Consider the following 20,465-nt stretch of genomic DNA (forward strand, 5'->3'; position numbering starts at 1 on the left):
TTCTTCAGTGTCGTGTCTATACAGAATGATGAAACACTGAACACCAGGCCTGATTTATGTAACCTAACATCACCAACCAGCACACAAGGGAAAGGATCAGTTTGAATTGTTTAACCCCCTGCTGGTGGGATTAACCACAACTCCAGTGCCTCAGTTCCTGGGGACCTGAAGGTGGCCGGTTCAGGTCCCACATGGACCAAGTGTGGAGTGTGGACTGGTATCTTGACAGGAGCCAGTTCAGATTCTTGTCATTTCAGGCCTATGTCTGTGAAATAACAAGGAGGGAAAAAATGTAATTTCCCCTGGAGAGAAATAAAGTAATTATGTCATTAAAGTGACGTACAACAAAGCTGTCCGAAAAACATAACAATGAACATTGCCTCAGGCTCTTAGAGGATCCATTTCGACTAACTGAATGGTCAATGGGATTACACTAACAGGATCAGGAAAGTGCTCAATGCTTTAAATAACTTGATCGGTTACTTAAGTGTTCTCACGTGAGGGAGAGTCATAGAAGACATTCAAACTCATCACATCTATAGACCTTCAGAAATCATTCAAACAAATGTAATCAGGATTTAAATCCACTGAACAAAAAGGAGTTATTTTTAGTTAGTTATTGAGTGAAACACAAGTTAATTGAATTAGTGCAAAAACAGTTCACTGTTCACATATTCTGAGATTAAAGTGAAGTTAGGGACATAAATCTGATATCTGCACACAATCAATGTTATATAAAGGAACCAATACATCTCTGATAAGCTCCTGTTGCTGTCTTATTAAGTTTACCGGTCATGTAGAGGGAGAAGAGTGCACCCCAGAGGTTAGAAGTCAGAATAGCACAGGCAGTAAAACCCCTTGTATAAAGGGGCCAAGGTTATGGCAATATGTACTAACAGAAACCAAACAGCTGAGAGAACTGGACATCAGTTAAACCACTGAAGACCTCAGTGTTTCATCAAAACACGAAAACAAAAACATAAAAGTGCATGATCTTTATTTGATATACTGTGAAGTGCCGTCCAGGCGGCACAAAATGGCAGCAGAACAATGAATGTATAAGGCTCCTTTTCACTAACAATAAAACTGGTCTTTGACTCGCTTTTTGGCTATTCTGCCAGAACATAAAGAGGAACACCTGCAAAAGATAAAAGATAGCATTTATAAATAGATGAACCAGTCCGTTAAGTCTTTTTCTCCCCCATCCACAACCAAATCCCCCGTGTTCACATAATACACCACCACTTGAAGAGCAGCCCACTGTGGAAGGCCATCGGTGAAAACCCCAACCTCGACCCTGAGATGAACTATCCCACGTGCCATCGGTAAAGGAACATGGTGAACAGCAGGGAGTGCTAAAAAAAATAATTAACAAATGAAAAGTAAAGTGGATAATAAAAATGTTATAAATACCAATAGTGGAATTTATTAATTGTAATATTTTATCTACCTCTTATTTTTCTGCACCATCATATTTCTAGAGTTCATTCAGTGTACAAATATTAAACATAGAATTATATGTATATTGTGTACAGTAGCACGTATTCATCAAAATATTTCTCAAAAACACCATCCACCCTGTCCTTTCGACTTAAATCCATCTCTACGGCTGGTTCCCCACCGCTGTAATTCTATGCTTAGTCTTGGTTTTGCACTTGAGTCCCATGTTTCTGACACCAAAACAAGGCCAAGGCCCCGGCTGCTTACTGATTATCTACTGTGGGATGGTTGCTCAATAGTGCAGCAGACATTAAGGGTTCCTTTCTCATATGTGGTCTGTTGCTGTAACCAGGCAGGGCTTAGCTGCGGAGTTATTGGACGCAAAGCCTTAGATTCCCAGGTTTATGTCTCCCTCTAGGGGGCGGATTGCAAGAGATTCACTCAGCTTCTGGCCCATACGCCTCAACTCTTTCTCCTAGTTGTATAAAAGGAGGGACCGCTTACCCTCCTCAACAACTCTGTATCATCTTTGGCTTTGCAGAAGTTAAGTCTGAAAGCAGTAAGTCTCACATGCAGTAGATGAGAGGGCATCTACTGCACAGCACACACGGGTTCATGCCGAGTATGTGTGTGCGTGAAAGCCTTACTCCCAGTGAACCTGAGCTCCTGCCTTCGAGTGCCGCCTGGCCTCCTTGATGGAGTAGGCCTCTTGCTCCTCGCTTATCTCCTTCATCCTCTTCTCATCCAGAAACGACACCAAGGAGTCCCTCATGTCCACCACGTCGATCATCTGTTGAAGGACCCGATCTTCTTCTGCCTGCTGCTCTGCTGTCTTGTCTGCCAGACAAACACATGTGCACACTTTAATGAGGCAATAATCAATATCTTTACAATAACAATGAACCGATGGCAATGTGAAAATAATGTGACAGGGGTTGCTCGTTCAGATAATTACGACTTAAATCTGCAGCTCCCTTCAGCTTTACAGTGAGTTCAGTTCAGTGTTCAGCTGTCCAAACTGCAGCTTTACTGATTCAGTTCACCCTCACAGTACAAAGCTCTAAAACAACACTGTACACTACCACACAGTTAGTGAGCTGTTGAACAAGGAGGAGCATCCAGCAGCTAAAGAGACAGATATTAGTCTCAGGAGTTGGTAGAGACCAAAAGCAGAGCTAGAGGGAAGTGAATATGAGACTTTCACTCATCAGGTGGAGAGAAACACTACTCCAAATGAATGATATTGTTGTGTAAACAAGCAGCTGTTTGCTCATAAGTATGGATGAAATGATTACTGGTTTTTCTAACTGGCATTTCAAAGTTCAGCCAAAGCTAATAAGTACGATACACTGCAAAATACACGGATTGGGTGAACAGGGCCACATTGCCAAAGCACTGATGTTGTCATTAGAAAAGGAAAAACATGCAATGATTATCTCAATAGCCTTGGCTTAACACAACTGCTACTTGGCTTGCTGCTTCAAAATCAATAGGACTATTCAAGAAGCACACCAAAGTGCACACCAAAGTACACACCATCCAGTTCCATGTATTTCCTGAGCTCCAACTCGTACATGCTCTGCTTGTCTTCGAGTTCCAGCTGTCGAGACCTGAGAGAAACACAAACATCCTGCTGTAGCTGCAAGTTATCACAAGGCCACATGACAAACAGAGTCCGACTGTAAACCAGACAGGTAACCACCAAGGTGAGAACAAACAGTAACCACCGTGTTTTGATGTGGACGCCTGCGCGTATGTGGTTAATGTGTCACTTCTACTTTGCACAAAAGCGGTGTTGTATTCTCAGCATGACGACTCGGGCTTCTTAAGAGTTTTCTTGTTAATTTGCAAGGTGTACACTCACGCCACCATGAGGTCCGACTCCTCAGACACCAGCGCGTTCTTCTCGTGGACGAGTTGGATCCAATGCTCAATCATCTGCGGAGAGCCGCTGCTGCCTAGAGGTGGAGAAATACAGTGTCTGGGTATCTGCGTTTGATGTTCGTTTGTAAAGTTGGAAAGAAAAGAGGAAGACAGGTTTTTATGGAAATTCTAAATATAGTGATGTGCTGCATGTGACACAACAGCCACGTCAGTGAGCACATCTACAGGGTTCTTGAGGCTGATACATGCGAATTCAGCTGACTTGTAAAAATTCAAAGTTAAACATTTTAACCCCATCAATATACATGTATTTAGTATTTTAGTACTGTATTTATAGTGCTCATAATTTTTTATGGAAACACCTGGTGTTTATTTACAATTAACTAGAAGCATATTTACCATTTGCAGAGCAAACACTCTCTAGTTGTTTACTTATTTATTTATTCATTCATTTATGTATTTATAAAATCAACAGCAGCTCATTTGTGCTTTCGCTCCACTTCCTCTTACCAGAAGAGAGAGGACTTAATATAATTTACAAGTCAGCATCTTATTCTAGCATAAAACAACCACTTTTGGTTGCATGGAAACATTTCTGTGAAAATAGGGTATATCTTTTAACAAAGAATGTGAAAACAGGGAGCCTGCTGTTAACGTGTGGGTCTCACCAGCCTCTCCACGCAGTGTCCTCTCCAGCACTACACCTTTATCTTCCAAGTCCTTGAAGGTTACTTCAATCTCCTCCAGTCTCCTCTGGATGGACTGCGAACCAGAGACAAGAAACAGTAAGAAAGGTGCATGAGCAAACATTTCTGCAATAGCCATTCAATATAAATACACATTCTATAATAATTTATCTAAAAAGTAATTTCCATTGTTAGCGGCGGAGTCCGCCATTCCCCCGCTGGGTTCAAATTGCAGAGCTAAGCACAAGAGATTCACAATGTATGTAATCCAGCTTTAGTGTTTACTCTAATCTCCCCAATATCAGCCTCAGTATTTACTGCTCCCACAAACACATTAGAGTTCATAAAATTATTTCTAATGCAAACCAAACATTTCCCCCTGCTGCTGAATCACATTTAAAGCGTGCAACTTGTGTAATAGGGGGGACTTTTATTGTGAAGAAGCCACTGGAAATGTATTAGTCACACTAAAAGTTCATCAAAAATGTGTATTCAAAACAATCATGTCTTTGTTAGGGTGTTGTTATTTTAGCTTTCTCTTTTTATATTGGGATGAGAGGGAGCAGGCACACTAAGCTTTTAGATGAAGAGTTGCAGCCGAAAAGGTAACAGACAGCTTTTTCTGTACCCTGCTGTTGTGTTGAAAACTACTTGCGCGGTGTGCAGCATGAAATCAGACCGTAGTTGCTCATGGCATGATGTAAAAATAGATTATTGACTGACTTCTTTATTAAATCAACTTGTATATCTACTGCAGAGGGAGTGTTTGCTGCCTCCAGGATAGTGAGGCCTATAGCATTAAACCACACTTGCTGTTACCACAAGTCACCACGGGTGTCACCAAATCAGCAAGGACTGAAATCTCGAGGATAACAACTCTAAAATACAAAAAAATATTCAAAAACACATTGATATTAACCTCACAGCACAAATGTATGAGCTATACAATTGTATATTCATATACAAGTGAATTGCTTCAGTGAGTGAAGTTGGAGAAGCCACTGACCAATAAAACATGGATGAGCCGTGAGTATCGTAACGCTGCGAGAGACACTGACCTGGGCTTTGCGCAATCGCTGTAATTCGCTCATCTTGGCCCGCCGCTCTAGTGTCCTCATCTTCATCAACTCCATTTTCTCAGCCTCAACCGGGTCTGATGGCACCGTCTGAAACTAAAGTCAAAGTGTCAGTATTGTAAGTCTACTGCTGTTTCAATAGCCGGCTCACCATCATATGAATATGAAAATATCAGCTCCGTTCCTCCCCTTACTTTCTCATCAAATAAATCAACATCGTCTTGATCAAACATCTCATCGTCGTCATCGTCGTCATCTCCATCATCATCTCCATCATCATCATCTCCATCGATGCCCTCTTCTGAGGTGCTGTGAGCATGTCTGAATGTTGTTTCTGTGGTACAAATGGAAGAAAGATGTTGTGACAAGTGTTACACAGCAAATGTATTTTTTTCCCTGCAATCTTTTTCTTCACCAAGGATCAAAGACAATGAGTCCTTACGTACCCACTCTCCCTGGATGATTAATGTGGACACTGAGCCGGGTGTCTCTGCTGATTCTCGGAGAAGAGAGATTCCAGGGGGAGAACTTGGATCGTACCCTGGTCTGCCCGCTTGGCATCTCTTTTCTCCTGAAGCAGCGCCGATTCCTCTTCTCCCGGATGTGACTTGCGGTGCTCCCACTCCAGTAGCCCTCCTCCTCTTGCCCATCGAGGCCCTGTGGTTTAGGAGGGCTTGGAACTCCTGCAGTTGCAGAGGAAGAGGAGCAGGAGGAGGATCCACCGGGGGTCTCTGAGTCAGAGTCCACGCTGAGGCTCTGGAGGTTCACTAGTTGACTTTTCTCCTCATCAGTCAGCTGGAGCTTTCGGAGTGATTGCTTCGGACGGGAGTCCGGGGCTGCCTTAGAGATCTCTTTTGTAGGGGTTGGAGAGTTTTCTGGTGTGGAGGGGTTAACAAGGTGGACTGTGCGAGGTTTTGCTATTGGAGGAGAGGGCTGATGGCTGGGTGTGGTCTGATGAGAGAGGCGGGGCTTTGGCACAGGATAGGACACGGCCTCCTCCTCGGTGGGTGCTGCAACCTCAGTTTTAGATGGAGGATGTGTGGGAGTTTCTGATGTATGTGGTTGTTGGGAGTCCTCTTTGGATTCAAGTACCCGGTGGTCCTGTCCTTCAGGTTTATGTGACTGTGAGTGAGCAGAGGGACCACAGTCCAGAGTATGCTCATACTCCTCATCTGATGGAGATGGTGTATAATCATCACTGGAAAGCCTGGTCTCCTCGTTTGTTCCTTCGCAATCCTGAATACAAAAATGTTATTGTAAAAAAAAGGCAAAGAAAGAGCACAAATTCCTGTTTAATATGGTTTGTTCCTCAGACTACAGTTGCTTAGACACAAACATCCTCATTAGTCGGGCGTAACGGCTGTGAAGGAGTTTGAAGACATCGGAGCCGGCACCATGAGGATGATATATCGTGCAACAGAAGATTGTGGAACTCGCGCATTACGAACAGAGGGATCCGACATATAGTCCCGAGCAGCAAGCTACACAATGGTTTACATCTGCTCTGTTCAGTGACCCACCTTAGACGATGTTTCAGGCCCGTCTTCCAGCTCTTCAGAGTGCAGCTCACAGTAAAATCTCCCTGAGGGGACATCACAGACGAAAGCAATAAAAGGAGTTGAAAAGTCGGAGACAAGTGAATGTTGACGTGCTAACGAGATAAAGCCTGCTGTTTTTCGTAAATGATTAATGTCCTTTCAGTCTAAATGGAAACCCCTTTAAAAGAAAAAAAGGGTCCCGATGCAAATTATTAATTTCATAAATGAATAAGTGATACTCCACTTAGCAATTAACATAGCTGTTTAAACCACAAATACAAGTGCGTTACACTGAGCAACAAAACATTAACTGCTTAAACCGAGGATGAAGCAAACAAGAGGCTGCTAAAAAACGATAACATAAAACAGATGTTACACCAAACATGTACAGATACTTGGGGAAACCTTGAGAATCACAACAATATTTTGAATGGGTGCTTGTATCCAAATAGTTCCTGTGAACATACGACACTTTATCTTTTATTCATTTGACAAACCTGTAGGCTGGTCAAAGGTGTATCCTCCCAGTCTGAGAGTGATGCTGCACCGATGGCAGGTGAAGCAGCTCCGATGGAAGAACTTGCCCTCAGCGCTGATGCGCTCCAGCACGTAGACCCTCTGAGCACAGAAGTAACACTCCTGACTGTTCGTCATGGACACAACAGCACCAGGTTCTGGCTCGGGATCGGGAGCAGGATCGGGAACAGGATCGGGAGCAGGATCGGGTGTGGGACTGAGCTCAGGGGACACAGGAGGCGACACCGTCTGAGGGGAAAAGGCAGAGTTAAATTCAGTGAAGCCACACTGGCAAAAAAAAATGAGAAGAATTAGTACAGAAAGCTACACAACGCACGCTGTCCTCATCTCCCATCCTCGTCTCTCTACTTCTTCTCTCAGATGCCAGCTTTTCCTGTAGAGGAAATAAGAAAAACTAGTTACCTATTATGCATATTATGTGGAGAACATTCAAACCATTATAATGACTGACTAGAAAACAACTTTCCTTGTTATCAATCCAACAATTCGTCCCTAAATAACGGATGTGAGTCACGGACAGCAACAGAACACAGACTGAAGGCCCGGACGTGAACTCCAGCCAACCAGCCAGCGTGTTTGAAAATATCTTTATCAAACATTTCTCGGCGCTGTGTAAACAGTGAGCACACAGTCACAGTGGGCGTACCTTGCGTCTTTGCAGAGAGTTGTGCTTCAGCTTGCTCAGGAAAAAGACAGCCGACTGTGTCTGGGAGAGAGACAGAGGCTTGGACGACGGCAGGAAGGCTGCAGGGTCTGCAGCCAAGAGATATTGAAAGAAAGAAAAAGAGGGACACACACCAAATTCAGTTTATCTTACTATAGCACCAGGCTGCACACCAAAACACACCTGAGCCTTAGTGTTGGCCTACTTGCAGCGCTGCATACAGCAGCTTACAATATTCTAAGTGTGCCTTCTTTAATATCTCCAAGGTACATCTTTTTATGTTGATACTCTGTCAGAAATATAAATAACCCATCTAACTTGTATTTTCAGTAGCGCCACAGCAGCCGAATTCAACTTGTCAATCCACATAAAAACTCCTCAGCTCCTGCCCTGACCACCACTCCCCATCCTTTCAGCATTCAGATAAGGTTACCGGAGAGTGACAGCTCCCTCCTGCCTGCACATCAGGCGGCGGATCCCAAGCAGAGCAGCATCACAGACACAGAGAGCGTTTATCACACCCACTTCAGCTCATTCCGTGCCTCCAAACGCTGGGCTCAAAAATGTACGCTTGCACAAAAACTCCCTATGCTGCAAAGACTGCAAGTAAAATACCTCTGATACAAAGAGCCGGGAGAAAATCCTCCTTCAGTGTAGGAATAGTAGATCCTCTTCAAGAGAAGCTAGTCCCATCAGACCTGATAAACCAGGTCCACACGGTGACTGTTTGCTCTGTCTGTCTGCTGCTGCTGCTGCTGCTGCTGCTGCTGCTGCTGCTGCTCGGCTGGCTTATTGCAGGAGAACAGCACTACCAGTGGAGCTGGCACTAAGCACAGCACTGGCCATTTAAGCCAAATGAATTCTGGGTAACAGGCTCTTAAAGAGACAGCAGTGATTTGATCACTTCTCAACACATTTGAGTGGGAAGGCACATGACCCTTTTAAGTCGATGCTAATGCTTTGCAGTGTCTATGCAACCAATATTAATGCAGCTGTCACCAAAAGCTAGCTTCAAAACAATATATATATATATATATATATATATATTAAAAGGTGGTAAATTGCTAAGTGTTTTTTGTTTTTTTAACTATGGATTGACTTTTTTTTACCCTTAAACGTTACCTTTTGCTGGAACAGTGAAGGCATTTTTGACCTGGGTGAGGTAGAGGACCATGGACAACTTGTCTATCTGATCACTTTTGGCTAAGTCACTGGCAGACATGACGGGCGGGATGCCCAGCTCCTTCTCTAAGATACTGAAGGCCAGTTGGTGGTTGTGAACAGCACTGGACTCATCCAGGGAGGACATGTCACTGTGAAGGAATTAGAAAAGCTGGGATTACTCTTTTCCCAGCAAAGATAACAATCACATGTAGTGTGTTAAATACAAATACTTCATGCAAACGTCTTTCAATCACATGTAGTGTGTTAAATGTAAAATACTTCATGCAAACTTCTTCCAAAGAGCTTTATCAAAGTAACACAATCAAACCAATACACACAGCATCCTACTATCCGATGAATACTAAGCTAATGCCAGGGGAGCAACTCACATGAGCTTAGGTCTGAAGTGGTGGATCAGAGCACACAGAGCCAGCCCGGACCTCCAGGATTGGGTAAAATCATTTATATGCACATTCTCATAACCCACCGTGTGCTTCTGACACCATCTCAACAACTCTTCAAAGCCATTGATGGAATCTGCGGTGAAAAACAAAGACAAATCATCAAGACAATGCTCTACAACCACAGTAAGGTGGTTTCAGAGTCATAAAAACATCCCTCTCTGGTTTGTAAAGATAGTGTGAGTGAATTGTTTTTTTTACGAGGTGTCATTGTTGACCACAAAGTGCTTCCTGCTTTACTTAACACAGCTGAATATAGCCATCGTACAGGCCTCGAGTGCCTGCATGATGAAGAGCGGCTGACCTTGACGCATTGGAGACAACCGGCTCTTCTGATTCTTGATCGATGGATTGAATTTATCAACATCATATAGGTGCTGCACCTAAATACAGTGACAGGGAGATCAATACATTCAGACTAAATTAACTCTTAAGCAGTTCATCAAACAGAATTTGTAAAGCATATCAAATATATTGTTTAATCCAACCAGTACTTGTTATTTACTGTGACCAATTTAAAACTTAACAATTATACTTTGTGAGAATCAAAAACCCCTGTGTAGCCACAGAAATTATGAATATTAGCAGTTTTACTTTAATGACAACACGTATATAAAACCAATACTTATTTCCATAGTATTAGGACAGAAAGCAAAGTCTATTTGTTAACATTGCTTTGCTTTGATGAGGCTGCGGGGCAAATTCACAAATAATGGGTTGCGGCCGCTGATAGCACCATTAATTGCGCATCATTTGCCACCGCTATCTGCCTCTTCTCAAGGTCCGATTCACAAAGGATACCAGGCTAATGATATTACAGTAAACACACCCATAAACTTTTACAGCTGAGTGCAATCTGCTCTTCTTTTGAGTCTGATTAAAATGATCTATGTGGAAAAGTAGAAATGCGCTTGAGGCCAATGCATCGGTTGTGAAGGGTGAGATTCAGCCTGAGTAGGGGCTTGCCAGAATGTCACTTCCATCCACACATCCGGAGGGCAATTAGGAGAGAGTAAAGGGAGAAATGGAGGCCCAGGATTTGGGAAAGGACGGAGAAGAAAGAAATACTTTCTTTATCTATAGTAACCTCATTTTTTTCCCCTCTAATTTATTTTAAAAAATGACATGTCGGGGAGCTTTATTCATTTATTTTTCATGACACAACTGTCATTGCATTCTGTCACTGCTTTGTAAAAAGTAAAGTTTGAGTGGACACCCATGAAGACATTAATCATTTCCTTGAAACTGTGTAGCTATTAGCGCTGACCTTTGTGAATTGGACTGTTTTTGCAATAAGGCTTATTTGCATAGAAAAGGGGCAGATTTTGTGCTAAATGTGGGCGTATTACCCGAGTTAAACACATACAAGGAGCACAGGAGCATGGAGATGCTACTTGCTTGGCAGCACAGTTAGTTAATTTCACTCTTTGCAGGTGCTTTGAGAATTATGTTTCTTTTTGTCATAATTGTGCAGGTTTAGCGGTCGCAAAAGCCAGGACGACCTTTTGTGAATTTGCTCCTGAGAGTACTAGTCTGCAATCTGCTGCCTTGACCTCCATGATGATTAAAGTGACTGATTCAAATCTCTGTTGAGTAAATGAAGGATAACAGTCCTGACCTGGTTGGTCTGGATGGATGAGAGGTTGGCTCTTGTGTACCGCGTTTTGGGGTCAATGCTGTAACCAGCGTAGTTTTTGCTGGTGTTTTCTGGTGTGGTCTGGGACAGGACCTGGTAGATACTTTCACTGCACGTTTGTGAAGAAACAAAAACAGAGTCATTTAAAGCCAAGCACAGCCTCCAAATCAATCAACAGATGGAAACACAGAGAGGAGATGAAATTTAACAGGAAACGGAAACTAACACTAATAAAGGAAGAGTGTGATATATATATATAACTGGGTGAGTTTAGAGATCACTGTGCACATTTTTGACTTCACACTAGATGAACAGAAACAGAAGTCTTCAAAATAACTTCAACATGTAAAAAATGTTAGGAATGGTCTGGGATTAGCATGTACACCCTTTTATTTTGAACTAGATGAAAAATGAACCATCGTTTATGTGGTTGAAAATAACCAGCGAGTTTCTGAACACTTTATTGTGTATTCTCATCAGGTTTACCACGACAGATTCCTTAGTTGGGGGTTATGGGTTAACATGACTTCTGTCAAACACCAGGAGCCTTATTGTCTTATTCTTGTCACATCAAGGAATCATGCTGAACTGATATTTATAATTATTCAATCAAAGCAACTATCCATCACATTAATCATCTCAGGATGGGAAGCTTTGCTGATGAGGAGATCCACAAGCATACTAATGAATGTTGGCACTATATTTTAAACTGTATTTAAAATACCTTCAGGGCTAGCCATTCATTTTCAAAATGTTTAAATCCTCTTTTTAGTTTCCCTAAAACTAAATATCGTACTAACAGTAGAACGTCTGGTTTACACTGTGTGTCTGAGAAACAGAAAGTAACACTTTGTTAAATTAGCAAACACAAATATAGCAAGTAAGAAACAGGAAGTAGCTGCATTAAGCGCTTGTCTGTGTAGTTTGCTGCTTAGTAGTTTTAAGAAACCGGCTCACCGCTCAGCCAGGACCTTGAAATGTGGGACCCCCAAGCCCCAGCTCCTCACCATCCACGCTGTGTCAAAAGAAGCTAGAAACCCACGGGCAATACCTGTGCCCAGAGGCCAGAAAGGCTGCAGAGAACAGAGCACAACTTATTGTAGCACAACAACATAATCTTACAGTCGACAGCATGTCCTGTATTAAAACTTATGGGACAAAAAAACAAACAGCTGACCCGGCTTTTCATGCAAACTCTATAGAACAGCTCAACTTCCAAATAATCATTGTCTTTATGTAAACAACAATACGAGTTCATGGCTAGGCTAGCTGCTTTGTCAGGATGTAGTTGGACACAGTGTTTTTTTAAGCTAAACCCTAACATCAGAAAGCAAACATGTTCACAATGAAAATGCTAACATGCTGATGTTTCCCAAATATAATATTTCTAGTGTTTCCCATCTTAGTTTAGCACATTAGCATGCTAACATTTGCTAATTAGGACAGTAAGTACTGCTGAAGCTGTTGGAATGTCAACAGTTTTGCAGGTCTTTGGTCATAAACTTAAGTAATGGACAAATTTAAATCTTATCAATCTGTAAGATGTATAAGAATGTAGGATAGGCAAGTATAAGCATTATGCTTCTGCCTATGCCTTTTCTGTCATATTGTATACTAAAATGTATGTAGGCTATATTTATTGGATTGTGTGTGATGGCTGAATAAAAAAGAAAAACAATTCTTGACCTGATGTATAGCCCTAGTCAAAGTTTGTCCCAAATTTCATGGCAATCTTTTCACTCAGAACCACGAATGTGAATCTCATGGTGGCGCAAGAAAAGTCGGTGGATCACCAAATTCATTACATCATCCGACAACCATGGATGTTTTTGAACGATATTTTCTGTCTAGCTGTAAATGTTGAGATATTTCAGTGAAACATTTGATCTACTGGTGGCGCTCAGGGATTCATCTTCTGGGGACCATGAATGCATGCATTATTGCCAGCCCATTCATGGTTACTGAAATATTTCAGTCTAGATCAAAGTGCCTGACTGATCAACTGACACCACCATCCCTTGAGGCACTCCGCTAGCGTGGCTAAAAATGTGAAGTAGGGTCAATTTGCGCCACATCTCTAAACATTGTTGCCCCCTACCTCCACCAGGCAATCTCCAACAAGACCCATCAACAATTTCTTCCCCCTCCTCTCCCTGACCAGAGAGGCATTCTCAGCACGCTGCATGCAGGTGAAGTCGAACATGGCCACGTCTGGCCGGCCGGCAGGGTTCTTAGCAAACTGGAGGTCAGGCAGTTTGCCACCGGTGGAGAAGTAAGCAGCATCATGGGCGTAGCGGCACAAAGCCTCATGATCCACGTTCGCAGGAGCCAGCAGCTCCTCTGCATCGCTGTAGTCCTGTAGAGACAGAGTGAGTGGTGCAATCTGATGAGTCATGGCATCTCGTTATGATTCTGAGTGACACTTCTTATATTTGGTTTACAGCTTTAACTAATGGGCCAGGCTGCAGAGAGAGAGAGAGAGAGGAGATGTTTGACAGTTTATCTCTTCACACTGGAGCACACCTGCATGGCTGTTTCATCCATCTGGTTTGTTTATTTTTCTTCACCGGCCAAAGACGCAGCTCGTGCCAATAAGAATCACACTTTTTCTTGGTAATGGATGTGTTGTTCTCACCTGTTTAATGACCCCCTTCTTCAGCAAGCTCTTCTTCTTGGCAGTCATGACAAAGTAGTGGGTGTCGTCTTTGTAGTAGACAATATTCTCCAAATCAATACCTGGAATGGAAAATGGCGAGGGAGCATGGTGGTCATAAAAAGAGAGCGAGACCAGCGCAGGAGAGTGGGAGAATCAGGAGGGCTGACTTCAAGAACATTTGTTATTTGAGAGGGATATTTTTCTACATGATTAGCTTGCTTATGATTTTCTACTAGTTTCCCTGGTCAGAGTGAATTAAAAAAGTCATACAACTGGGTGCTATTACGGTTATGAAGCGTCACATAATTCCTGTAAGGTTTGTTCAAAATCAAGGTGCTGAGTTGGTCAGTAAGCAAGGGCGGATTTCATCAGGGTTAACGCTGTCACAGGAAATTAACCGACGATTGGAAAACAGATTAAAAGCCCCGCTGCCCTTTTCACACTCCACATTGAACCCGACCCGACAGTGTGAACATTCATTTCATGCCTTGAGGGTTTCGTTCAGCGAGGCACAACAGCAGAACAGCGTAATGAAAATAGGAGTGCTGATATTCTTATTAGAAATGTTATGGCTCAGTGATTCCCTCATAATTCCTGTTCTCACTCAAGTGCAAGCCGTGGTATAAAATAAGTTCATCTGAAGCAACTGATTTCCTCTTTTCTTGCTTCCATTTTACAGTTTACTGAAATGGCACACGCGGTTGCCTCACTGCAAATAAAGATGTCCGCTTCTCTTCCACCCAGCTGAACGTGACAGCAGATGTCATATGGGGATTCCTACCCGTCTCGGTGAGCAGCTCTTGGAAGAACTTCTGGTTGTAGATGCGGGCCACACCGCTGATCTCTGCTACATGGGCCTCTGCAGCCGTGTGCCTGTTGATGAAGTTGGTTGTGACGCCGATAGCCAGCTTGCCTCTCAGCTCCTTATGCTTAAAACCTGAGATTTTGGGAGAGAAGAAAAGAGGAAACTGGGCTGATGAAAGCTCACTTATTGTATATAGCTGCCAGAGGAAGTTTTCTGACTGTGTGTAACCACCGGGCCTCGCAGAATTTCTAACAGCAGCTGATTTTGCCCCCAATTGCAACTGTGGGAACGGATGATTCAAGAGTACATGTATGTTTGTCTCACCGTCAGGAACAAACCGGCCTCCTCCAGCAGAGATGAAGACGTCAAACTGGAAGGTAGCAGCAGGATGAGACCCCGGGTGCAGCTTGGCCATCCAGCCTGTAAGAAACACATCAAACTTTGATAATAACTTTGCTGCTTTACATACTGATGGTTCAACCGATGATGGTGTACTGAGAAAACTAGCAGGCAGGGTGACTGCTGGTTAGCAAATGTAAGTACCGGTTTCTCCCGAGGGCTCAATCAAGCCCTGAAACTCCACTCCGGTGTGCACCTCCACCCCGAGAAGAAGAGACACTTTCAATAGAACCAACTGCAGCTGACGGATGCCTGGAAACACACATGTATATTTCATCAAATTTCATTCAAATGGGATGTCTTCAATTTGCTTGTTTTGTCAGAGAACAGAGAAAAGCTGCACATCTCCCATTTGAGAAGCCTACATTTTGGTTGATAATTGACCTAAATTATTAAAAATTAAAAATCTTATGATGATCCCTGGGAGCATTGCAAAACAACACCAGACCTGAGCCACGGTGCAGGCCAGTCCATTAAACACATTCATTTGTCACTCACTGATGTGATCCAGCGACCCGGTGCAGAATTTGCCGTAGAACTTCTTGGCTCCGAGCCAGCGGAGGTCATAGATGGTGTAGGGCCACAGGTGGAGGACATTGTTCCTGGAGAAGCACTCTCTCTTCTCCAACACCACCACCTGAGCCCCCAGCAGGGACAGTTCGATGGCCGTTCTCAGCCCACATGGCCCAGCACCCAACACAAGACACTGAGAGAGAGAGAGAGGAGAGAGGAGAGAGGAGAGAGGAGAGAGGAGAGAGAGAGAGAGAAAAGGCCAGCATGGGTGATATGATGCCAAACAAAGGATACAGAAATGAGATAAAAAAAAAGTCCTGCGGGGCAATCTGGGTGCAAAGTTAAAGATTAAACCACGTCATGGTTCAGATTTCCTTATTGTCCTGTTGCTGTTTTTTTAAACCTCAAGCCCTCAACATTGTGTGTGTCACAGTAAAACAAATGATGTAGTACCCTCCATGAGCCAATGAGTAGAATTTTTTAAATAGCTTGAAAGGACCATTGACAAGGTTGGTTTAAATCCGATCAGCAGCTAGTCCCCAAATAATCTGCGTGATAAACAGATGAATGGCTTGAGTCGTTCCCTTCCCAATAGATTATTACAATTATATAGTAATAGATTACGGTTTGAATCATTTCAGTTCAGCTAAAACTACAACACATATTACCTATAGTTGTGCATGCTGACATGTTGTACCGATATTTATATTAAAAATTTAGATCAGATAATTATCTAATATTACGGGTTTTCAGTGTTTTTCCCAGAATTCAGAAAAATCTCAAAAGCAGCATTTAGATTATGGAATGACAAAAAGTCTGTATCAGGTTAGTGGTGAGTGAAATGATGTTGTAAATTGTCATAATAAGAAATAAATAATGCATTTATACAACTGAACAATAAAACAAAACAAAAAAGGAACGAAACTGAACCCGATTCAAAGCCAGCATGTCGATAAAAAGAATTATCGATATATAAAATATTCTTCTACCAAAAAAGCCAGCCACATCCTTTTAAAATACAGGAAGACGAAGAGAGTCTCTAGTTGCCACTACCTTGTTTTTGGTGCAGGCTTTTCCTTGCTTGTAATCCGGGTGAGATGCCCTTTTGTCCAGCTTCTTCCACACTTCTTTGGCCTTCCAGTAGTTCAGCCTCTCCTTTAATTGGATGTAGAAGCTCCTGAAATCCTTGGGATTGATGTCCAGTTGCCGGCAGAGTGCAGCAAAGTGTTGCTTCACATCTTTACAACCCTGGGCTTGGACGAAGAGGTCAAATGTAGCATGCGAAGGGTTGGCAGGGTCCTGGCTCGCCATAGTGGAGGACGATGGTCTCTCTGGGTTTGCTGGTTAACTGTGAAAGAGGAGGTTGAAGCACAACTATTTACAACTTCCTGCCTGTAGATAACTGGGCCGAGGGGATAGGATTACTGTAAATTATCAAAAGGGTTACAAAGTCCTTGATGCCTTTGTTGTTAACATTTATAGTCTTCTGCCTTCTGTGCTGTGGGAAGTCTCCTCCTCATGCTCTCCTAAATATAGTCCAGATGTTTAAATGTGTAGGACTTCCTCGTCACCTAGCACAACGAGTCATGACTAACTTCCTCAATGCGTTTTCTGCGGCTCGCTGCATCTTTCCTTTTTTACGACTGCTCTGCACTGAACAGCCCGCCTACAGCTGATGTGTCATTCTCACACATTGCCTCAGGAGGTGGGCCTGTCTTTAGTTTCAGGACACAAGAGTTTAATGGAAACACACGGCTAAAACACATAGCGAGCATGACATTTTTTTCCATATGTCTGGGATGGAGTAACTGTTGAGTATCACCTCAACCAAACAAGAAAAACTAGATGTGACACAAGTTAAAAATAGATATTAATAAGAATGTCTTGCTGATGACAATGTACGCAGTGCAGCGTAATGAAACACCATGTATTATGTTAGACCAAGCTAACAATAGATGAATCTGCCGACCATCTTCTCCATCAACGGATTAATGGTTTGGTCTATAAAAACATCATAAAACAGTGATCACAATTATTTACAGCCCCAGCTGACTTCCTCAAATGTCTTGCTTTGTCAGTTCAAAGGCTAAATAAATTAAATTGAGTATAATGTGAGACAAGGAAAGGCAGCCAATTCTCTCATTTGAGAACCTGGAACCAACAGTGGATTGATTACTAGAATAACTGCAGATTCATTTCCTGTCGATTGACTCATCGTTGCAGCTCTAAAACACAAGTGTAGAATAAAGAGTAGTTGCTTCTTAATTACAATTATTAAGTCAGAGCAAGATCAATTTGAAAACTGGTAATGTTGATATCAACATTAGCAACATTAGTAATTACTTAGGACATTTCTTATTATCAGAAACATTTGGTATACAATAGAAGCTCACAATCTATCTGTCAATATTTACTTAAGGGGGGATATTTATAGAAACTACTGGCTCCACGATAGTCTTTTACATAAATATCATAAAACAATAAAAGCACTGTTTAAAAAGCACCGCTCCCACAGGACACATCTACCACATCTCAATGCTTTTTCTAGCAGCGACATGAGGTGCAGACACATGCCCACAGTACAGTATGTGTGAAGTACATCTGTGGCAGCGGACGTTTCCTGTAAGTTAAACTCATGCATCACTTCCTGACGACAAACCCGCAGCAACTCCCCTCTGTTACTTAATCTGCAGCCCAGGGCCTTCTCCACCTGAGACGCCGAGTCTATGATTACAGGCACAGACCACTGCAACATGTGAGTGCACGACTGTGCTCGCGTGTGAACCTGATGGAAACTGCATTAAGACTGCTATTAAGACCAACATTCTTCCCTCACATGTCTTAACTGCTGTAGCTACTCACTGGAAAAGGACATCTTGGTGACACAGGTTTTGAACAAACATGACAAGAAGCTTAAACTCTTCTCTGTCTTCCTGTTTATTTGCATGACTGCCTTTCACTCTGTTGCATATGGTTCCAATTACTCAAACAAGTTACCACCGACAATAAAGCCCTCCATGGAGACCCATATGATACTGACCTAACACAAAGGCGTGAACATGAAAGCATAGCTGAGGTGAACATTATCCAGCTTTGATGCAAATCAGAATTTCTCATGATAAGCATCCAAAAGGCATTCAAATGTTTGATTTTTGAAGGATAAGGATACACTTCCCATCTTCCGTTTCCATATCCACTAAGTGCAACGTGGACACAACAAGAGCAAGTAAATAAGCTCCCAGCCATGTACAGTGTTGAGTTACCTTTGGTCCGAAATGATTAATCTAGGTTGCATCGGTTAAAGTCTAACGGGCTACTAAATGGAGGCAGCGTTGTGCCGGAGCAAAAAAAAAAAAAAATGTAGCAAGAATGAAACGGCCTGTGAAGACAAGACAACCTGTCAAAACTAAAAATAACTCAGATGATCATCTTTTATGCAATTCTCAAGGAGGCTGCTGTATTTATACTCAGTTCTGATGCTTAGAAGAGGAAATACAGCACAAACATAAAAGCATAAACTACTTCCCCTGTGGTTACAATCACCTTTTGTGAGGCTCCTAAATATAGTTTGCAGCAGAGGGTCACGCTGAATGAAGTGTCATCTGTGGCAATGGTAAACACACACACACACACACACACACACACACACACACACCATCATCTGACTTGAGTTAAGCAATTCTAGGCAAGAGACGAGTTTTAGCAGGAATTCTGTGGACAAGATGAGGCAGAAGCAAGAAGGATTTAAAAGGTGAATTGACCTAATTTTCCTCGGCGCCATTGGATAGGATTGGATTGACCCACCTTGTTACATGTGTAAGCTCTGCTCAGTGTGTCTGGCAGCGCAGTGTGAATCAGGATTTTGGATCAAACACTGATCTCCAGCCTGGCAGGTTTTTTGGAGAGGGGACACAGAGAGAGAAAAAAACAGAAGGGGGAATGAGAGGGATGGGGAGAGGAGATGAAAAAAAAATAATAAGCATATTTAATTTACTGCATTAATCTGGCTCAAACAGACATCCACGCTCTGTAGTGAGCCATTAAAACATAGCTTTTTAAATGTAGCCTCACACAATGATAGGAAGCTAATAAATGAACAGGAAGGTGTGGCACTGAATGGGCAGGTTGTGTTAGCAGCCAAGTGTAAAAGAATGCCACGAGAGCTGACTCAGAGGCAGCAAATGTGATTTAAACATCCTGTATTTCACAGTGGAACATACATGTTTCTGGATACATTCTATGAATGTCACCAGAAAGTACCAGCACAGCATCGGACTACAAAAACACACCGGTACACGTTCAAATTTAGCAACAAAATAACAACAAACAAAAAAAATCTCCGGGGCTCAATGACAACAAAGGAACGATACACAGAATATTTTCTTACAAGTCAAATATGAGCAGTGCCGGATCATAACACGCGTCCAGAAGTTACATTAGCAGAGTTAGAAGTCGTGCTGGCACCGGGTGTCGGTTGAACTGTATCCGAGCTGTCGTTTCCATGTCGTTTTTTTTGTTGCTTTTTCTATTTTGGTTACAGGTATAGAGCGCGATCTGGCTCACCTGCGTCTCGCGCTCATACTGCACGAGTGCAGCCTCTTCCGGGACTTTCTGGTAAACGCTACAGACACAGCAGCACGTGACGACCGGGAGGGCAGGCGTTTAAGGTGATATGGTTACCCCGAGGGCATCATGAATGACTCAGTGATACAATGGAATAATACAGCTTCTTCAAATCTGATAACAATGATAATGTTCCTTTGTATTTTTGTACACCAGTGGTGGAGAGTAACTTACCTTACATTTACTGTACAAGTTGTACTAGACAACACCTTCATGTTTTATTGACATTGGCTTTACTTTCAGACACCACTGCTTTATGTGTAAAAGATTATGTGTGTTTAATAAAACAAATATGCAAGGAAACTCTGACAAACACGAGTCATTACTGATATTCTGTGTGATTTGCTCTCATCTGTTGAATAAATATAAAAATAAGTAAAGAT

The 20,465-nt window shown here is 42.5% G+C and overlaps 1 protein-coding gene across 1 annotated transcript; it reads right to left on the minus strand.

Annotated features, from left to right (window-relative positions):
* Positions 1 to 986: 986 nt before the first annotated feature.
* Positions 987 to 19,981, minus strand: mical1 (microtubule associated monooxygenase, calponin and LIM domain containing 1). The gene is made up of 25 exons (XM_079168583.1): positions 19,847 to 19,981; positions 19,264 to 19,345; positions 16,513 to 16,807; positions 15,445 to 15,652; positions 15,091 to 15,198; positions 14,872 to 14,967; positions 14,524 to 14,679; positions 13,722 to 13,822; positions 13,185 to 13,442; positions 12,044 to 12,159; positions 11,069 to 11,195; positions 9,755 to 9,833; positions 9,379 to 9,526; positions 8,948 to 9,138; positions 7,808 to 7,914; positions 7,478 to 7,534; positions 7,122 to 7,389; positions 6,607 to 6,668; positions 5,533 to 6,322; positions 5,281 to 5,420; positions 5,069 to 5,182; positions 3,993 to 4,086; positions 3,305 to 3,398; positions 2,977 to 3,050; positions 987 to 2,277 (listed from the first exon to the last, which is right to left on the minus strand). The coding sequence occupies exons 3-25, from the start codon at positions 16,768 to 16,770 to the stop codon at positions 2,084 to 2,086; spliced, it is 3,840 nt and encodes a 1,279-aa protein (XP_079024709.1). The 5' UTR covers positions 16,771 to 16,807; positions 19,264 to 19,345; positions 19,847 to 19,981; the 3' UTR covers positions 987 to 2,083.
* Positions 19,982 to 20,465: the final 484 nt, after the last annotated feature.

This window comes from Pholis gunnellus (assembly GCF_910591455.1).
Source record: "Pholis gunnellus genome assembly, chromosome: 2".
Taxonomy (NCBI): domain Eukaryota; kingdom Metazoa; phylum Chordata; class Actinopteri; order Perciformes; family Pholidae; genus Pholis; species Pholis gunnellus.